Here is a 19,675-nt window from a genome sequence, read left to right as displayed (position 1 = left end):
ACTGATCCTGAGTTACATCCTGTATTATACTCCAGAGCTGCACTCACTATTCTGCCGGTGCAGTCACTGTGTACATACATTACATTACTGATCCTGTACTGATCCTGAGTTACATCCTGTATTATACTCCAGAGCTGCACTCACTATTCTGCTGGTGCAGTCACTGTGTACATACATTACATTACTGATCCTGAGTTACATCCTGTATTATACCCCAGAGCTGCACTCACTATTCTGCTGGTGCAGTCACTGTGTACATACATTACATTACTGATCCTGTACTGATCCTGAGTTACATCCTGTATTATACTCCAGAGCTGCACTCACTATTCTGCTTGTGCAATCACTGTGTACATACATTACATTACTGATCCTGTACTGATCCTGAGTTACATCCTGTATTATACTCCAGAGCTGCACTCACTATTCTGCTGGTGCAGTCACTGTGTACATACATTACATTACTGATCCTGTGTTACATCCTGTATTATACTCCAGAGCTGCACTCACTATTCTGCTGGTGCAGTCATTGTGTACATACATTACATTACTTATCCTGTACTGATCCTGAGTTACCTCCTGTATTATACTCCAGAGCTGCACTCACTATTCTGCTTGTGCAATCACTGTGTACATACATTACATTACTGATCCTGTACTGATCCTGAGTTACATCCTGTATTATACTCCAGAGCTGCACTCACTATTCTGCTGGTGCAGTCACTGTGTACATACATTACATTACTGATCCTGTACTGATCCTGAGTTACATCCTGTATTATACTCCAGAGCTGCACTCACTATTCTGCTGGTGCAGTCACTGTGTACATACATTACATTACTGATCCTGAGTTACATCCTGTATTATACTCCAGAGCTGCACTCACTATTCTGCTGGTGCAGTCACTGTGTACATACATTACATTACTGATCCTGAGTTACATCCTGTATTATACCCCAGAGCTGCACTCACTATTCTGCTGGTGCAGTCACTGTGTACATACATTACATTACTGATCCTGAGTTACATCCTGTATTATACCTCAGAGCTACACTCACTATTCTGCTGGTGCAGACACTGTGCACATACATTACATTACTGATCCTGAGTTACATCCTGTATTATACTCCAGAGCTGCACTCACTATTCTGCTGGTGCAGTCACTGTGTACATACATTACATTACTGATCCTGTACTGATCCTGAGTTACATCCTGTATTATACTCCAGAGCTGCACTCACTATTCTGCCGGTGCAGTCACTGTGTACATACATTACATTACTGATCCTGTACTGATCCTGAGTTACATCCTGTATTATACTCCAGAGCTGCACTCACTATTCTGCTGGTGCAGTCACTGTGTACATACATTACATTACTGATCCTGAGTTACATCCTGTATTATACTCCAGAGCTGCACTCATAGTTCTTACTGAGCCCGTTATGTCATGCAGAAGGAAATATTAGATAGTTTTCCAGTTTACTTCCTGTATCAGTTCCTCGCTGTCTTCAGAATCTCCGCTTGCTGTCAGTGAATAGGAACCTTCCCTCTTTGCTTCCAGTGACTACAGATCAGTCCTGATCATCCCATGAGTCCATTGCTTAGTAAGTGCGGATGTTACCAGTGGGTGATAGCCTTTTTCTTGTGGGGTCCAATGGTGTCACATACAATAGGAAGGGCAGATTACGAATAATTGGGGATTACTTGCTATACTTAGTACTACGTAAAGGGGATAACAAGAGGACAAAAACTTTTTCCTTTTTAAGGTAGGACTTGTAATGAATTAGTGGGGGAGGGCGGTTACATCACGGACCCCTGGATGCAGATAATGCACCTGGATTAAACATACTTGACGCCTTCTGTATGTCCCCTCTACGTTAGGCTGCTAACAGCGCCGCCGTGCTTACACCTGATGAATATTGAATTATCAGCTCTCTTTAAGCTCACGGCGTTATCCGAGAGGCTGTAAAGTCTTCAGATCCATGTGTGTGATTGCAGAAATGGCGCTCTCCTTCTCAATCTGAACGTTTCTGGTAACTACCTGGTGTGAGCGCTCCTAGACCAGCGCGATGGATCGTAGATATAAAACACAGATATTTAATGCGGCCATTGCAAGTAATAAGATGGAGGGCATGACCCTTAAAGGGGCTCTACGGCCATAGATTACAAGTCTACAGTTACACTATGTGACACTGTGAGGGTTATCTAGTGCCGGGAGCAGCAGCCATGTGACTGCAATTATGTGATTTGCATATTTCCGGTCACATTCCGACTAGTCGTGTTTGGCCTTGATCCATTCACTTGTATAGAGCAAGGCTGTACACGTCTAGTCGGCATGTGACTGCATGTATGCAAATAATGTACTTGCAGTCACACTCCCGCCGCCGGCACCAGAGAATCCTCATAGCGCACAGCGTCACATAGAGTGAGTACAGGCTTGTTGCCCAAGGCCGGACACCCCCTTTTAAGGGAAATTGTCGTGTCAAAAAACGCTGTTAATCTGCAGGTTAATAGCGTTCTAAAGCCATGCGGCCGCTGCATTGGAAGCCTGGCTACTGGGAGGAAATGAACTTTGTTCCTCCCAGCAGCCTCCGTCTTTCAGTAATAGAGAACCGACCAGCTCTGCTTCAGTCACAGTTCGGTGCTTAGTGAACAGCAGCTGTAACCGTACCCCGGCACTGACCAATAGCCGACTCAGACTCAGCACTACTCCAATACTGCAGAAGCAAAACTGCTTTTGCTCATAGAATTGGAGAGCGGTCAGGTCGGGCCAATGACTTAGCCATGCAACTGGCCCAAACTGTCAGTCTTCAGGAGCTCACAGCTGCCCGGTAAGTGGGAAGCTGGAGGACATGGAAGCATTATACTCTTTAGGATAGGGACTTGAGACAACCCCTTTAACTCCTTATACCTGGATTCTTTTGCAAAAAAACAGCACCTCTGTAGCCTCAGCTGTGCTTGGTATTGCAGCTTTCTCCCAATTTAAGGCTAGGGCTACATAAATTTAAGGCTAGAGCTACATGAATTTAAGGCTAGGGCTGCATGAATTTAAGGCTAGGGCTGCATGAATTTAAGGTTAGGGCTACATGAATTTAAGGCTAGGGCTGCATGAATTTAAGGTTAGGGCTACATGAATTTAAGGCTAGGGCTACATGAATTTAAGGTTAGGGCTACATGAATTTAAGGCTAGGGCTACATGAATTTAAGGCTAGGGCTGCATGAATTTAAGGCTAGGGCTGCATGAATTTAAGGCTAGAGCTACATGAATTTAAGGTTAGGGCTACATGAATTTAAGGCTAGGGCTACATGATTTTAAGGCTAGGGCTACATGAATTTAAGGCTAGGGCTACATGAATTTAAGGTTAGGGCTACATGAATTTAAGGCTAGGGCTGCATGAATTTAAGGTTAGGGCTACATGAATTTAAGGTTAGGGCTACATGAATTTAAGGCTAGAGCTACATGAATTTAAGGCTAGGGCTGCATGAATTTAAGGTTAGGGCTACATGAATTTAAGGCTAGGGCTACATGAATTTAAGGCTAGGGCTACATGATTTTAAGGCTAGGGCTACATGAATTTAAGGCTAGGGCTACATGAATTTAAGGCTAGAGCTACATGATTTTAAGGCTAGGGCTGCATGAATTTAAGGTTAGGGCTACATGAATTTAAGGCTAGGGCTACATGATTTTAAGGCTAGGGCTGCATGATTTTAAGGCTAGGGCTACATGAATTTAAGGCTAGAGCTACATGAATTTAAGGCTAGGGCTGCATGAATTTAAGGCTAGGGCTACATGAATTTAAGGCTAGGGCTACATGAATTTAAGGCTAGGGCTACATGAATTTAAGGCTAGGGCTACATGATTTTAAGGTTAGGTCTACATGAATTTAAGGCTAAGGCTACATGATTTTAAGGTTAGGTCTACATGAATTTAAGGCTAAGGCTACATGATTTTAAGGTTAGGTCTACATGAATTTAAGGCTAAGGCTACACGGCGTTATGAAGATCACATTGTCACATTACGACATCTGGTCTAATGATCGTTGTGTTACGTGACATAATGGGTCGTCAACTATCCAAACCTAAATTTCTGGTTGCCAATGGCACACGACTGCGGCTTGCTTGCCACCTGGCTTCACTTTTGTTGTTTGCACCACAGCAAATGCATAAATCACAGTTTCATTGCAGAAATTTTTGGAGACTTGTGAGCAAAGTTGCCTTATAGTCCTGGCCTAAGTGATTGAGACTAAAGTGCAATACTAGACAAAGCCCACGACTAAGGGTGGCGCTGTTCCTGGTAATAAATGTTGCTCTTTCTGGACCAGATTTACATGCGGCAAAATCTGCAGCATTTTGTAGTACCAGCATTCTGGAAATCTCATCTACACACTGCTCCAAAAATCCTAGGTGGGGATTGACCTTTGGTGCAAATTGAAAAGTTTCAAATCTGCCACATGCAAATTATCTCTTCAGAGAGGAAGAGGACTAGAACTGTAGCGCCAACCTATTGAAAGCAGTGATCCTAAAAGTCAATATCGACCCTTTATTGAGCCTTGTGACATGACTTAAAAGCAAAACCAGAATCTCAATTTGCAGACACTGTGTTTCGGAGTATTGCCCCTCATCAATGCAAAGTATGAGATCTGATGTGGCTAGGTGAGAGGCTCTGAACTGGGGTCTAATGGATAAGATTTTAAGTTGTGGAGAGTTTCAAGCCAAGCCTGGCATGTCAGAGTGAGGAGACTTATAAGCTATTCATCCTCCTCTGGGAAATTAAATATGCAAATTGTCTCTTAGGATCGCTGCTTCCAATAGGTGGCGCTAGAGTTCTAGTCCTCTTCCTTTCTGAAGGGACAATTTGCATATTTAATTTCACAGAGGAGCATGCATGGCGTATAAGTCTCTTCACTTTGACATGCCAGGCTTGGCTTGTCACTCTCCACAAGGTTACTCTTTAGACCACAAATCTGCCAAGTGAAACTTGAACAATTCGGTGCAGATTTTCCCGCTTCGGTATTTGCAGTGAATTTTCCTCTGCCATAAGGATAAATCCTTAGCGGCAAAATCTGCACCAAATTGTGCAGAATTTATTGCAGAAATGCCTCAGATTACCAAATGTGCAGCAAATATTGGCATTCTACAGATTAGGCAGGTCAACTTTTTGCTCAGTGTGTGGATGAGATTTCCAGAATACTGATACTGAGATATGCCGCAGATTTTCCGCATGCAAATCCGAAAAATTCACTCCGTATCCGACCCTTGAAAACTCAATGCAGAGACGAGCAGCAGCGAGGCGTGCCGCCATTCCTCGGCCATCTATCTGCTTTGTACAGGTCATAATATTGTTAGCAATGTCCCGGAACGTTAATTATTTTTTGAATCTTTTTCTCCATCTCCAGGGAATGGCTTTTACTCTTGAAGAAAGGCTGCAGCTCGGCATTCACGGCCTCCTCCCTCCATGCTTCTTGAGTCAAGATGTTCAAGTGCTCAGAGTTATGAAGAGTTACGAAACCAAGTCCAGCGATCTAGACAAGTACGTCGCATATCCCTGACCTGTATCCCCCCGATGGATCCGCTGGGTCCATAATCTCTTGTGTGCACAATTGTGGTGGCAGGGGGTGCAAATATGACCGATCCCGAAAGAGACAGGGGTCCGCACGTGGTCGCCTCTAGTTCCGGGACGCTCATAGAGATGGATACTATGAATGCTCTTCTTGTTTCCATTCAGCACCCCTGTGCTCCTGCGTCTTATACATTCATCCTGTCCCAGGGAGGAGAACGAGCAGCTGAGTTATTGTCCGATGATCCCACAGATCACGCACTCGCCAGAAATACCCCACAGATCACGTACTCGCCAGAGCGTTCATTTCTGACAATAAAGGCAGCAAGGGTCACTGCTAATGATTTCTGAAAATATGTAGATGCTTTGTTTGCAATGTTGTCTTATCTACACATTACAAACATAGCTCTGCTATGCTCACAATACAAGCATTCATTCATCTTCTGCCTATATATTACACACACATACATACAAACACAGCTCTGCTTTGAACACATAATACATGTATTCATATCCTGGCTCGCTGTACATTACAAACACAGCTCTGCTGAGCTCACAATACATGCATTCACCCATCTACTACCTACAGTGGTGGCCAAAAGTATTGGCACCCCTGCAATTCTGTCAGATAATACTCAGTTTCTTCCTGAAAATGATTGCAGTCACAAATTCTTTGGTCTTATTATCTTCATTTAATTTGTCTTCAATGAAAAAACACAAAAAGAATTGTCCTAAAGCCAAGTTGGATATAATTCCACACCAAACCTAGAAAAGGGGGTGGACAAAAGTATTGGCACTGTTTGAAAAATCATGTGATGCTTCTCTAATTCGTGTAATTAATTTACCTGTGGCACCTAACAGGTGTTGGCAATAACTAAATCACACTTGCAGCCAGTTAACATGGATTAAAGTTGACTCAACCTCTGTCCTGTGTCCTTGTGTGCACCACATTGAGCATGGAGAAAAGAAAGAAGACCAAAGAACTGTCTGAGGACTTGAGAAACCAAATTGTGAGGAAGCATGAGCAATCTCAAGGCTACAAGTCCATCTCTAAAGACCTGAATGTTCCTGTGTCTTCCGTGCGGAGTGTCATCCAGAAGTGTAAAGCCCATGGCACTGTGGCTAACCTCCCTAGATGTGGACGGAAAAGAAAAATTGACGAGAGATTTCAACGCAAGATTGTGCAGATGGTGGATAAAGAACCTCGACTAACATCCAAACAAGTTCAAGCTGCCCTGCAGTCCGAGGGTACAACAGTGTCAACCCTTACTATCCGTCGGCGTCTGAATGAAAAGGGACTGTATGGTAGGATACCCAGGAAGACCCCACTTCTTACCCCGAGACATAAAAAAGCCAGGCTGGAGTTTGCCAAAACTTACCTGAGAAAGCCTAAAACGTTTTGGAAGAATGTTCTCTGGTCAGATGAGACAAAAGTAGAGCTTTTTGGGAAAAAGCATCAACATAGAGTGTACAGGAAAAAAAAAAGAGGCATTCAAAGAAAAGAACACGGTCCCTACAGTCAAACATGGCGGAGGTTCCCTGATGTTTTGGGGTTGCTTTGCTCCCTCGGGCACTGGACTGCTTGACTGTGTGCATGGCATTATGAAGTCTGAAGACTACCAACAAATTTTGCAGCATAATGTAGGGCCCAGTGTGAGAAAGCTGGGTCTCCCTCAGAGGTCATGGGTCTTCCAGCAGGACAATGACCCAAAACACACTTCCAAAAGCACTATAAAATGGTTTGAGAGAAAGCACTGGAGACTTCTAAGGTGGCCAGCAATGAGTCCAGACCTGAATCCCATAGAACACCTGTGGAGAGATCTCAAAATGGCAGTTTGGAGAAGGCACCCTTCAAATATCAGGGACCTGGAGCAGTTTGCCAAAGAAGAATGGTCTACAATTCCAGCAGAGAATTGTAAGAACCTCATTGATGGTTACCGGAAGCGGTTGTTCGCAGTTATTTTGGCTAAAGGTTGTGCAACCAAGTATTAGGCTGAGGGTGCCAATACTTTTGTCTGGCCCATTTTTGGAGTTCTGTGTGAAATGATCAATGATTTGATTTTTGCTTCATTCTCTTTTGTGTTTTTTCCTTGCAAGCAAATGAAATGAAGATAATAATACCAAAGAATTTGTGATTGCAATCATTTTCAGGAAGAAACTGAGTATTATCTGACAGAATTGCAGGGGTGCCAATACTTTTGGCCACCACTGTATATATTACACACATGCATACAATAACAGCTCTGCTGTCTACACATAATACATGCATTCATATCTTGGCTCACTGTACATTACAAACACAGCTCTGCTATGCTAACATTGCGACATGCATTCACACATCGGCTGCCTATATATTTCAAACATCCGACATCCATGGCCCAAGCACGGTCCAGCATTGCTTCTCCTGACCTGAACAGTTCCATACTTTATATACCTATGTCAGGAGACCGCCATGAATGGACCGTGAATGTCAGACCTGTGAAACTGACCTAAAACATAGAACTGCTGTATATGCATTGCAAACACAGCTCTACGGTGCACATATTACATGCATTAATAATGTGTGAAATGGGAATGCATTTAATATGTGCTCGGCATAGCTGTGTTTGCAATGTGTAGACAGCAGAGTCATGCGTGCGTGTAGTAGCAGAGATGCGAATGCAATACCATTGCAAACCCAAGCAAGAATGGGGAGGAGGGGGCATGTTTAAACTTTTGCCCTTGGGCCCCATAGACTTGTACTTGGGCCCCTGCTTACATGGCTAGCATTAGGACTGGGTGCTGGAGGGGGGCAGATATGTCTGCATCCTAAAGGCTGGAATTTTGTAGTCTTCATACTGTGTTCAACTACAGGTGCATGCTGGGAGTTGTAGTTTTCAACAATCATTGGTCTAGATGAAGGTGAAGCAATTGTGCCCATTTTGCCCGAAAATAAAAAATAAAATCATCAGTTGACCCGGACCCCACTGGGATAGTCCGCCAGCATCTCAGGATCGTGGACGTCTTCTCCTGATTCTCCGCTCTGTTCTCCCCCAGATACATCATCCTGATGACCTTACAAGACAGGAATGAGAAGCTCTTCTATCGCGTGCTGACTTCAGACATCGAGCGCTTCATGCCCATAGTCTACACCCCCACGGTCGGCCTGGCATGTCAGCAGTACGGCCTGGCGTTCCGGAGACCTCGGTGAGTCACGGTTTATTGATTCCTATCCAAGCCATACATACGGTGCAGACAGTGCGGCCAGTGTTCTGCCGGCGGAGGCTGCGCACACCTGCACGAGTCGGCAGGTGAGAGAATATTTAACCAAATAGTTTACATTCCTTGCAGGAGGCTGGAGAATGAATGCCCATTATAGTCCTGACAGCGAGCACAGGCACAGTGCCAAGATGGAGAACTGTGGATGCACTCAGGGAAAACATCCATACGTCTCATCCATCTGCCTTATCAACCATGCAAAGGTTTCATCATCATATACAGTACAGACCAAAAGTTTGGACACACCTTCTCATTTAGAGAATTTTCTGCATTTTCATGACTTTGAAAATTGTACATTCACACTGAAGGCATCAAAACTATGAATTAACACATGTGGAATTATATACTTAACAAAAAAGTGTGAAACAACTGAAAATATGTCTTATATTCTAGGTTCTTCAAAGTAGCCACCTTTTGCTTTGATGACTGCTTTGCACACTCTTGGCATTCTCTTGATGAGCTTCAAGAGGTAGTCACCGGAAATGGTTTTCACTTCACAGGTGTGCCCTGTCAGGTTTAATAAGTGGGGTTTATTGCCTTATAAATGGGGTTGGGACTTTAAGAAATGAAGGTCAGTCAGTCCGAAAAATTGGGAAAACTTTGAAAGTGTCCCCAAGTGCAGTTGCAAAAACCATCAAGCGCTACAAAGAAACTGGCTCACATGAGGACCGCCCCAGGAAAGGAAGACCAAGAGTCACCTCTGCTTCTGAGGATAAGTTTATCCGAGTCACCAGCCTCAGAAATCGCAGGTTAACAGCAGACACATCTCTTCAACAACTGTTAAGAGGAGACTTTGTGCAGCAGGCCTTCATGGTAAAATAGCTGCTAGGAAACCACTGCTAAGAACAGGCAACAAGCAGAAGATACTTGTTTGGGCTAAAGAACACAAGGAATGGACATTAGACCAGTGGAAATTTGTGCTTTGGTCTGATGAGTCCAAATTTGAGATCTTTAGTTCCAACCACCGTGTCTTTGTGCGACGCAGAAAAGGTGAACGGATGGACTCTACATGCCTGGTTCCCACCGTGAAGCATGGAGGAGGAGGTGTGATGGTGTGGGGGGGCTTTGCTGCTGACACTGATGGGGATTTATTCAAAATTGAAGGCATGCTGAACCAGCATGGCTACCACAGCATCTTGCAGTGGCATGCTATTCCATCCGGTTTGCTTTTAGTTGGACCATCATTTATTTTTCAACAGGACAATGACCCCAAACACACCTCCAGGCTGTGAAAGGGCAATTTGACCAAGAAGGAGAGTGATGGGGTGCCACGCCAGATGACCTGGCCTCCACAGTCACCAGACCTGAACCCAATCGAGATGGTTTGGGGTGAGCTGGACCGCAGAGTGAAGGCAAAAGGGCCAACAAGTGCTAAGCATCTCTGGGAACTCCTTCAAGATTGTTGGAAGACCATTTCCGGTGACTACCTCTAGAAGCTCATCAAGAAAATGCCAAGAGTGTGCAAAGCAGTCATCAAAGCAAAAGGTGGCTACTTTGAAGAACCTAGAATATAAGACATATTTTCAATTGTTTCACACTTTTTTGTTAAGTATATAATTCCACATGTGGTAATTCATAGTTTTGATGCCTTCAGTGTGAATGTACAATTTTCAAAGTCATGAAAATACAGAAAAATCTTTAAATGAGAAGGTGTGTCCAAACTTTTGGTCTGTACTGTATGTCGTAGTTACCTGCGGCTCACCTGTATCTCAGGCGGTCATGGCCAAACCATACAGGGAGTATATAGCAAAACCATAGAGACAGCAAGTAACAGAGCCATACAGGGAGTATATAGCAAAACCATAGAGAGAGCAAGTAACAGAGCTATACAGGGAGTATATAGCAAAACCATAGAGAGCAAGTAACCGAGCTATACAGGGAGTATATAGCAAAACCATAGAGAGAGCAAGTAACCGAGCTATACAGGGAGTATATAGCAAAACCACAGAGAGAGCAAGTAACCGAGCTATACAGGGAGTATATAGCAAAACCATAGAGAGAGCAAGTAACAGAGGCATACAGGGAGTATATAGCAAAACCATAGAGAGCAAGTAACCGAGCTATACAGGGAGTATATAGCAAAACCATAGAGAGCAAGTAACAGAGCCATACAGGGAGTATATAGCAAAACCATAGAGAGAGCAAGTAACGGAGCTATACAGGGAGTATATAGCAAAACCACATAGAGAGCTAGTAACAGAGCTATACAGGGAGTATATAGCAAAACCACAGAGAGAGCAAGTAACAGAGCTATACAGGGAGTATATAGCAAAACCATAGAGAGAGCAAGTAACAGAGCTATACAGGGAGTATATAGCAAAACCACAGAGACAGCAAGTAACAGAGCCATACAGGGAGTATATAGCAAAACCATAGAGAGAGCAAGTAACAGAGCTATACAGGGAGTATATAGCAAAACCATAGAGAGAGCAAGTAACAGAGCTATACAGGGAGTATATAGCAAAACCATAGAGAGAGCAAGTAACAGAGCCATACAGAGAGTATATAGCAAAACCACAGAGAGAGCAAGTAACCGAGCTATACAGGGAGTATATAGCAAAACCATAGAGAGAGCAAGTAACAGAGCTATACAGGGAGTATATAGCAAAACCATAGAGAGAGCAAGTAACAGAGCTATACAGGGAGTATATAGCAAAACCATAGAGAGAGCAAGTAACAGAACCATACAGGGAGTATATAGCAAAACCATAGAGAGAGCAAGTAACAGAGCTATACAGGAAGTATATAGCAAAACCACAGAGAGAGCAAGTAACAGAGCTATACAGGGAGTATATAGCAAAACCACAGAGAGAGCAAGTAACAGAGCCATACAGGGAGTATATAGCAAAACCACAGAGAGAGCAAGTAATGGAGCTATACAGGGAGTATATAGCAAAACCATAGAGAGAGCAAGTAACAGAGCTATACAGGGAGTATATAGCAAAACCACAGAGAGAGCAAGTAACAGAGCTATACAGGGAGTATATAGCAAAACCACAGAGAGAGCAAGTAACAGAGCCATACAGGGAGTATATAGCAAAACCATAGAGAGAGCAAGTAACGGAGCTATACAGGGAGTATATAGCAAAACCACAGAGAGAGCAAGTAACAGAGCTATACAGGGAGTATATAGCAAAACCACAGAGAGAGCAAGTAACCGAGCTATACAGGGAGTATATAGCAAAACCATAGAGAGAGCAAGTAACAGAGCTATACAGGGAGTATATAGCAAAACCACAGAGAGAGCAAGTAACAGAGCCATACAGGGAGTATATAGCAAAACCACAGAGAGAGCAAGTAATGGAGCTATACAGGGAGTATATAGCAAAACCATAGAGAGAGCAAGTAACAGAGCTATACAGGGAGTATATAGCAAAACCACAGAGAGAGCAAGTAACAGAGCTATACAGGGAGTATATAGCAAAACCACAGAGAGAGCAAGTAACAGAGCCATACAGGGAGTATATAGCAAAACCATAGAGAGAGCAAGTAACAGAGCCATACAGGGAGTATATAGCAAAACCATAGAGATAGCAAGTAACAGAGCCATACAGGGAGTATATAGCAAAACCATAGAGAGAGCAAGTAACAGAGCCATACAGGGAGTATATAGCAAAACCATAGAGAGAGCAAGTAACAGAGCCATACAGGGAGTATATAGCAAAACCACAGAGAGAGCAAGTAATGGAGCTATACAGGGAGTATATAGCAAAACCATAGAGCGAGCAAGTAACAGAGCTATACAGGGAGTATATAGCAAAACCATAGACAGAGCAAGTAACGGAGCTATACAGGGAGTATATAGCAAAACCACAGAGAGAGCAAGTAACGGAGCTATACAGGGAGTATATAGCAAAACCACAGAGAGAGCAAGTAACAGAGCTATACAGGGAGTATATAGCAAAACCATAGAGAGGGCAAGTAACAGAGCCATACAGGGAGTATATAGCAAAACCATAGAGAGAGCAAGTAACGGAGCCATACAGGGAGTATATAGCAAAACCACAGAGAGAGCAAGTAACGGAGCTATACAGGGAGTATATAGCAAAACCACAGAGAGAGCATGTAACAGAGCCATACAGGGAGTATATAGCAAAACCATAGAGAGAGCAAGTAACAGAGCCATACAGGGAGTATATATCAAAACCATAGAGAGAGCAAGTAACAGAGCCATACAGGGAGTATATAGCAAAACCATAGAGAGAGCAAGTAACAGAGCTATACAGGGAGTATATAGCAAAACCACAATGAGAGCAAGTAACAGAGCCATACAGGGAGTATATAGCAAAACCATAGAGAGAGCAAGTAACGGAGCTATACAGGGAGTATATAGCAAAACCACAGAGAGAGCAAGTAACAGAGCCATACAGGGAGTATATAGCAAAACCATAGAGAGAGCAAGTAACGGAGCTATACAGGGAGTATATAGCAAAACCACAGAGAGAGCAAGTAACAGAGCTATACAGGGAGTATATAGCAAAACCATAGAGAGAGCAAGTAACAGAGCTATACAGGGAGTATATAGCAAAACCACAGAGAGAGCAAGTAACCGAGCTATACAGGGAGTATATAGCAAAACCACAGAGAGAGCAAGTAACGGAGCTATACAGGGAGTATATAGCAAAACCACAGAGACAGCAAGTAACAGAGCCATACAGGGAGTATATAGCAAAACCATAGAGAGAGCAAGTAACAGAGCTATACAGGGAGTATATAGCAAAACCATAGAGAGAGCAAGTAACGGAGCTATACAGGGAGTATATAGCAAAACCACAGAGAGAGCAAGTAACAGAGCTATACAGGGAGTATATAGCAAAACCATAGAGAGAGCAAGTAACAGAGCTATACAGGGAGTATATAGCAAAACCACAGAGAGAGCAAGTAACCGAGCTATACAGGGAGTATATAGCAAAACCACAGAGAGAGCAAGTAACGGAGCTATACAGGGAGTATATAGCAAAACCACAGAGAGAGCAAGTAACAGAGCCATACAGGGAGTATATAGCAAAACCATAGAGAGAGCAAGTAACGGAGCTATACAGGGAGTATATAGCAAAACCACAGAGAGAGCAAGTAACAGAGCTATACAGGGAGTATATAGCAAAACCATAGAGAGAGCAAGTAACAGAGCTATACAGGGAGTATATAGCAAAACCACAGAGAGAGCAAGTAACCGAGCTATACAGGGAGTATATAGCAAAACCATAGAGAGAGCAAGTAACAGAGCCATACAGGGAGTATATAGCAAAACCACAGAGAGAGCAAGTAACAGAGCTATACAGGGAGTATATAGCAAAACCACAGAGAGAGCAAGTAACGGAGCTATACAGGGAGTATATAGCAAAACCACAGAGAGAGCAAGTAACAGAGCCATACAGGGAGTATATAGCAAAACCACAGAGAGAGCAAGTAACGGAGCCACACAGGGAGTATATAGCAAAACCATAGAGAGAGCAAGTAACAGAGCTATACAGGGAGTATATAGCAAAACCACAGAGAGAGCAAGTAACGGAGCTATACAGGGAGTATATAGCAAAACCACAGAGAGAGCAAGTAACAGAGCTATACAGGGAGTATATAGCAAAACCACAGAGAGAGCAAGTAACGGAGCTATACAGGGAGTATATAGCAAAACCACAGAGAGAGCAAGTAACAGAGCCATACAGGGAGTATATAGCAAAACCATAGAGAGAGCAAGTAACAGAGCTATACAGGGAGTATATAGCAAAACCACAGAGAGAGCAAGTAACGGAGCTATACAGGGAGTATATAGCAAAACCACAGAGAGAGCAAGTAACAGAGCCATACAGGGAGTATATAGCAAAACCATAGAGAGAGCAAGTAACAGAGCTATACAGGGAGTATATAGCAAAACCACAGAGAGAGCAAGTAACGGAGCTATACAGGGAGTATATAGCAAAACCACAGAGAGAGCAAGTAACAGAGCCATACAGGGAGTATATAGCAAAACCATAGAGAGAGCAAGTAACAGAGCTATACAGGGAGTATATAGCAAAACCACAGAGAGAGCAAGTAACAGAGCCATATAGGGAGTATATAGCAAAACCATAGAGAGAGCAAGTAACGGAGCTATACAGGGAGTATATAGCAAAACCACAGAGAGAGCAAGTAACAGAGCTATACAGGGATTATATAGCAAAACCACAGAGAGAGCAAGTAACAGAGCTATACAGGGAGTATATAGCAAAACCACAGAGAGAGCAAGTAACAGAGCTATACAGGGAGTATATAGCAAAACCACAGAGAGAGCAAGTAACAGAGCCATACAGGGAGTATATAGCAAAACCATAGAGAGAGAAAGTAACAGAGCCATACAGGGAGTATATAGCAAAACCATAGAGAGAGCAAGTAACAGAGCTATACAGGGAGTATATAGCAAAACCATAGAGAGAGCAAGTAACAGAGCTATACAGGGAGTATATAGCAAAACCATAGAGAGAGCAAGTAACAGAGCTATACAGGGAGTATATAGCAAAACCATAGAGAGAGCAAGTAACAGAGCTATACAGGGAGTATATAGCAAAACCATAGAGACTGCAAGTAACAGAGCTATACAGGGAGTATATAGCAAAACCACAATGAGAGCAAGTAACAGAGCTATACAGGGAGTATATAGCAAAACCATAGAGAGAGCAAGTAACGGAGCTATACAGGGAGTATTTAGCAAAACCACAGAGAGAGCAAGTAACAGAGCTATACAGGGATTATATAGCAAAACCACAGAGAGAGCAAGTAACAGAGCTATACAGGGAGTATATAGCAAAACCACAGAGAGAGCAAGTAACAGAGCTATACAGGGAGTATATAGCAAAACCATAGAGAGAGCAAGTAACTGAGCTATACAGGGAGTATATAGCAAAACCATAGAGAGAGAAAGTAACAGAGCCATACAGGGAGTATATAGCAAAACCATAGAGAGAGAAAGTAACAGAGCCATACAGGGAGTATATAGCAAAACCACAGAGAGAGCAAGTAACAGAGCCATACAGGGAGTATATAGCAAAACCATAGAGAGAGAAAGTAACAGAGCCATACAGGGAGTATATAGCAAAACCATAGAGACTGCAAGTAACAGAGCTATACAGGGAGTATATAGCAAAACCACAATGAGAGCAAGTAACAGAGCTATACAGGGAGTATATAGCAAAACCATAGAGAGAGCAAGTAACCGAGCCATACAGGGAGTATATAGCAAAACCATAGAGAGCAAGTAACCGAGCTATACAGGGAGTATATAGCAAAACCACAGAGACAGCAAGTAAACGTGCTATACAGGGAGTATATAGCAAAACCATAGAGAGAGCAAGTAACGGAGCTATACAGGGAGTATATAGCAAAACCACAGAGACAGCAAGTAAACGTGCTATACAGGGAGTATATAGCAAAACCATAGAGAGAGCAAGTAACGGAGCCATACAGGGAGTATATAGCAAAACCATAGAGAGAGCAAGTAACGGAGCTATACAGGGAGTATATAGCAAAACCACAGAGAGAGCAAGTAACAGAGCCATACAGGGAGTATATAGCAAAACCATAGAGAGAGCAAGTAACAGAGCCATACAGGGAGTATATAGCAAAACCATAGAGAGAGCAAGTAACAGAGCCATACAGGGAGTATATAGCAAAACCATAGAGAGCAAGTAACAGAGCCATACAGGGAGTATATAGCAAAACCACAGAGAGAGCAAGTAACCGAGCTATACAGGGAGTATATAGCAAAACCATAGAGAGAGCAAGTAACGGAGCTACACAGGGAGTATATAGCAAAACCACAGAGAGAGCAAGTAACGGAGCCATACAGGGAGTATATAGCAAAACCATAGAGAGAGCAAGTAACAGAGGTATACAGGGAGTATATAGCAAAACTACAGAGAGAGCAAGTAACAGAGCCATACAGGGAGTATATAGCAAAACCATAGAGAGAGCAAGTAACAGAGGTATACAGGGAGTATATAGCAAAACTACAGAGAGAGCAAGTAACGGAGCCATACAGGGAGTATATAGCAAAACCATAGAGAGAGCAAGTAACAGAGGTATACAGGGAGTATATAGCAAAACTACAGAGAGAGCAAGTAACAGAGCTATACAGGGAGTATATAGCAAAACCATAGAGAGAGCAAGTAACGGAGCTATACAGGGAGTATATAGCAAAACCACAGAGAGAGCAAGTAACAGAGCTATACAGGGAGTATATAGCAAAACCACAGAGAGAGCAAGTAACAGAGCTATACAGGGAGTATATAGCAAAACCATAGAGAGCAAGTAACAGAGCCATACAGGGAGTATATAGCAAAACCATAGAGAGAGCAAGTAACAGAGCCATACAGGGAGTATATAGCAAAACCATAGAGAGCAAGTAACAGAGCCATACAGGGAGTATATAGCAAAACCATAGAGAGAGCAAGTAACAGAGCCATACAGGGAGTATATAGCAAAACCATAGAGAGAGCAAGTAACAGAGCCATACAGGGAGTATATAGCAAAACCATAGAGAGAGCAAGTAACAGAGCCATACAGGGAGTATATAGCAAAACCATAGAGAGACCAAGTAACAGAGCTATACAGGGAGTATATAGCAAAACCATAGAGAGCAAGTAACAGAGCCATACAGGGAGTATATAGCAAAACCATAGAGAGAGCAAGTAACAGAGCCATACAAGGAGTATATAGCAAAACCATAGAGAGACCAAGTAACAGAGCCATACAAGGAGTATATAGCAAAACCATAGAGAGAGCAAGTAACCGAGCTATACAGGGAGTATATAGCAAAACCACAGAGAGAGCAAGTAACAGAGCCATACAGGGAGTATATAGCAAAACCATAGAGAGAGCAAGTAACAGAGCTATACAGGGAGTATATAGCAAAACCATAGAGAGAGCAAGTAACAGAGCTATACAGGGAGTATATAGCAAAACCACAGAGAGAGCAAGTAACCGAGCTATACAGGGAGTATATAGCAAAACCATAGAGAGACCAAGTAACAGAGCTATACAGGGAGTATATAGCAAAACCACAGAGAGAGCAAGTAACCGAGCCATACAGGGAGTATATAGCAAAACCATAGAGAGAGCAAGTAACAGAGCCATACAGGGAGTATATAGCAAAACCATAGAGAGAGCAAGTAACAGAGCTATACAGGGAGTATATAGCAAAACCATAGAGAGAGCAAGCAACAGAGCCATACAGGGAGTATATAGCAAAACCATAGAGAGAGCAAGTAACAGAGCCATACAAGGAGTATATAGCAAAACCATAGAGAGAGCAAGCAACAGAGCCATACAGGGAGTATATAGAAAAACCATAGAGAGAGCTAGTAATAGAGCTATACAGGGAGTATATAGCAAAACCATAGAGAGACCAAGTAACAGAGCTATACAGGGAGTATATAGCAAAACCACAGAGAGAGCAAGTAACCGAGCCATACAGGGAGTATATAGCAAAACCATAGAGAGAGCAAGTAACAGAGCCATACAAGGAGTATATAGCAAAACCATAGAGAGAGCAAGCAACAGAGCCATACAGGGAGTATATAGCAAAACCATAGAGAGAGCAAGTAACAGAGCCATACAAGGAGTATATAGCAAAACCATAGAGAGAGCAAGTAACAGAGCCATACAGGGAGTATATAGCAAAACCACAGAGAGAGCAAGTAACCGAGCTATACAGGGAGTATATAGCAAAACCATAGAGAGACCAAGTAACAGAGCTATACAGGGAGTATATAGCAAAACCACAGAGAGAGCAAGTAACAGAGCTATACAGGGAGTATATAGCAAAACCATAGAGAGAGCAAGTAACAGAGCTATACAGGGAGTATATAGCAAAACCATAGAGAGAGCAAGCAACAGAGCCATACAGGGAGTATATAGCAAAACCATAGAGAGAGCAAGTAACAGAGCCATACAAGGAGTATATAGCAAAACCATAGAGAGAGCAAGTAACAGAGCTATACAGGGAGTATATAGCAAAACCATAGAGAGAGCAAGTAACAGAGCTATACAGGGAGTATATAGCAAAACCATAGAGAGAGCAAGCAACAGAGCCATACAGGGAGTATATAGCAAAACCATAGAGAGAGCAAGTAACAGAGCCATACAAGGAGTATATAGCAAAACCATAGAGAGAGCAAGCAACAGAGCCATACAGGGAGTATATAGCAAAACCACAGAGAGAGCAAGTAACGGAGCCACACAGGGAGTCATAGTCATAGTTTGTAAAGCCGAATAAAGTCTTGCGTCCATCAAGTTCGACCTGTTAGTTCTGTAATTGCTAAAGTTGATCCAGAGGAGGGCAAAAACCCCAAATGATTTGGCCAATCTTCACCTGAGGAAAAATTGCCTCCCGACTCTGAAACCAGCAGTCAGAATAAATCCCTGTATCAACCTACTATTTTATTCTATTTTTAAGTATATGCAGAAATCTGCCTGGTATCTAGAAATGCATCCAGTCCCCGCTTGAACTGGTGTAGTGAATCCGACATTACCGTCTCCTCACTCAGTGAATTCCATATTCTCACTGCTCTTACCGTAAAGAACCCCTTCCTATGCTGGTGCTGAAACCTTTTCTCTTCCAGTCTTAGTGAATGCCCTCTTGTTACCGTAATATCCCTCCTTTTGAACAAATCCCGGGCAAGATCTCTATACTGTCCCCTAACATATTTGTACACATTTATTATGTCCCCCCTCAACCTTCTCTTTTCCAGGCTGAATAGTCCTAGTTTTGCCAACCTCTCTGGGTATTGCAGTCCCTCCATTCCCTTTATTAATTTTGTTGCCCTCCTTTGTACCTTTTCAAGCTCATTTATATCCTTTCTATATATTGGGGCCCATAACTGAG

The 19,675-nt window shown here is 42.9% G+C and overlaps 1 protein-coding gene across 2 annotated transcripts in view; it reads left to right on the top strand.

Moving 5' to 3' along the window:
• The window catches only part of ME3 (malic enzyme 3), a 292,535-nt gene that overhangs the window by 80,512 nt on the left and 192,348 nt on the right, over window positions 1–19,675 (top strand). For both annotated transcript variants that reach the window (XM_073662033.1, XM_073662034.1), the window contains exons 3-4: window positions 5,399–5,532; window positions 8,596–8,745. In XM_073662033.1, coding sequence (XP_073518134.1) covers window positions 5,399–5,532; window positions 8,596–8,745 — 284 coding nt within the window. The remainder of the gene's footprint in view (window positions 1–5,398; window positions 5,533–8,595; window positions 8,746–19,675) is intronic.

Source organism: Phyllobates terribilis, unplaced genomic scaffold (assembly GCF_046119375.1).
Source record: "Phyllobates terribilis strain yellow unplaced genomic scaffold, ASM4611937v1 Scaffold_2__4_contigs__length_985480577, whole genome shotgun sequence".
Classification (NCBI taxonomy): Eukaryota; Metazoa; Chordata; class Amphibia; order Anura; family Dendrobatidae; genus Phyllobates; species Phyllobates terribilis.
The sequence above is the reverse complement of the archived record's forward strand: the minus strand, read 5'-3'. Positions and strand labels throughout refer to the sequence as shown.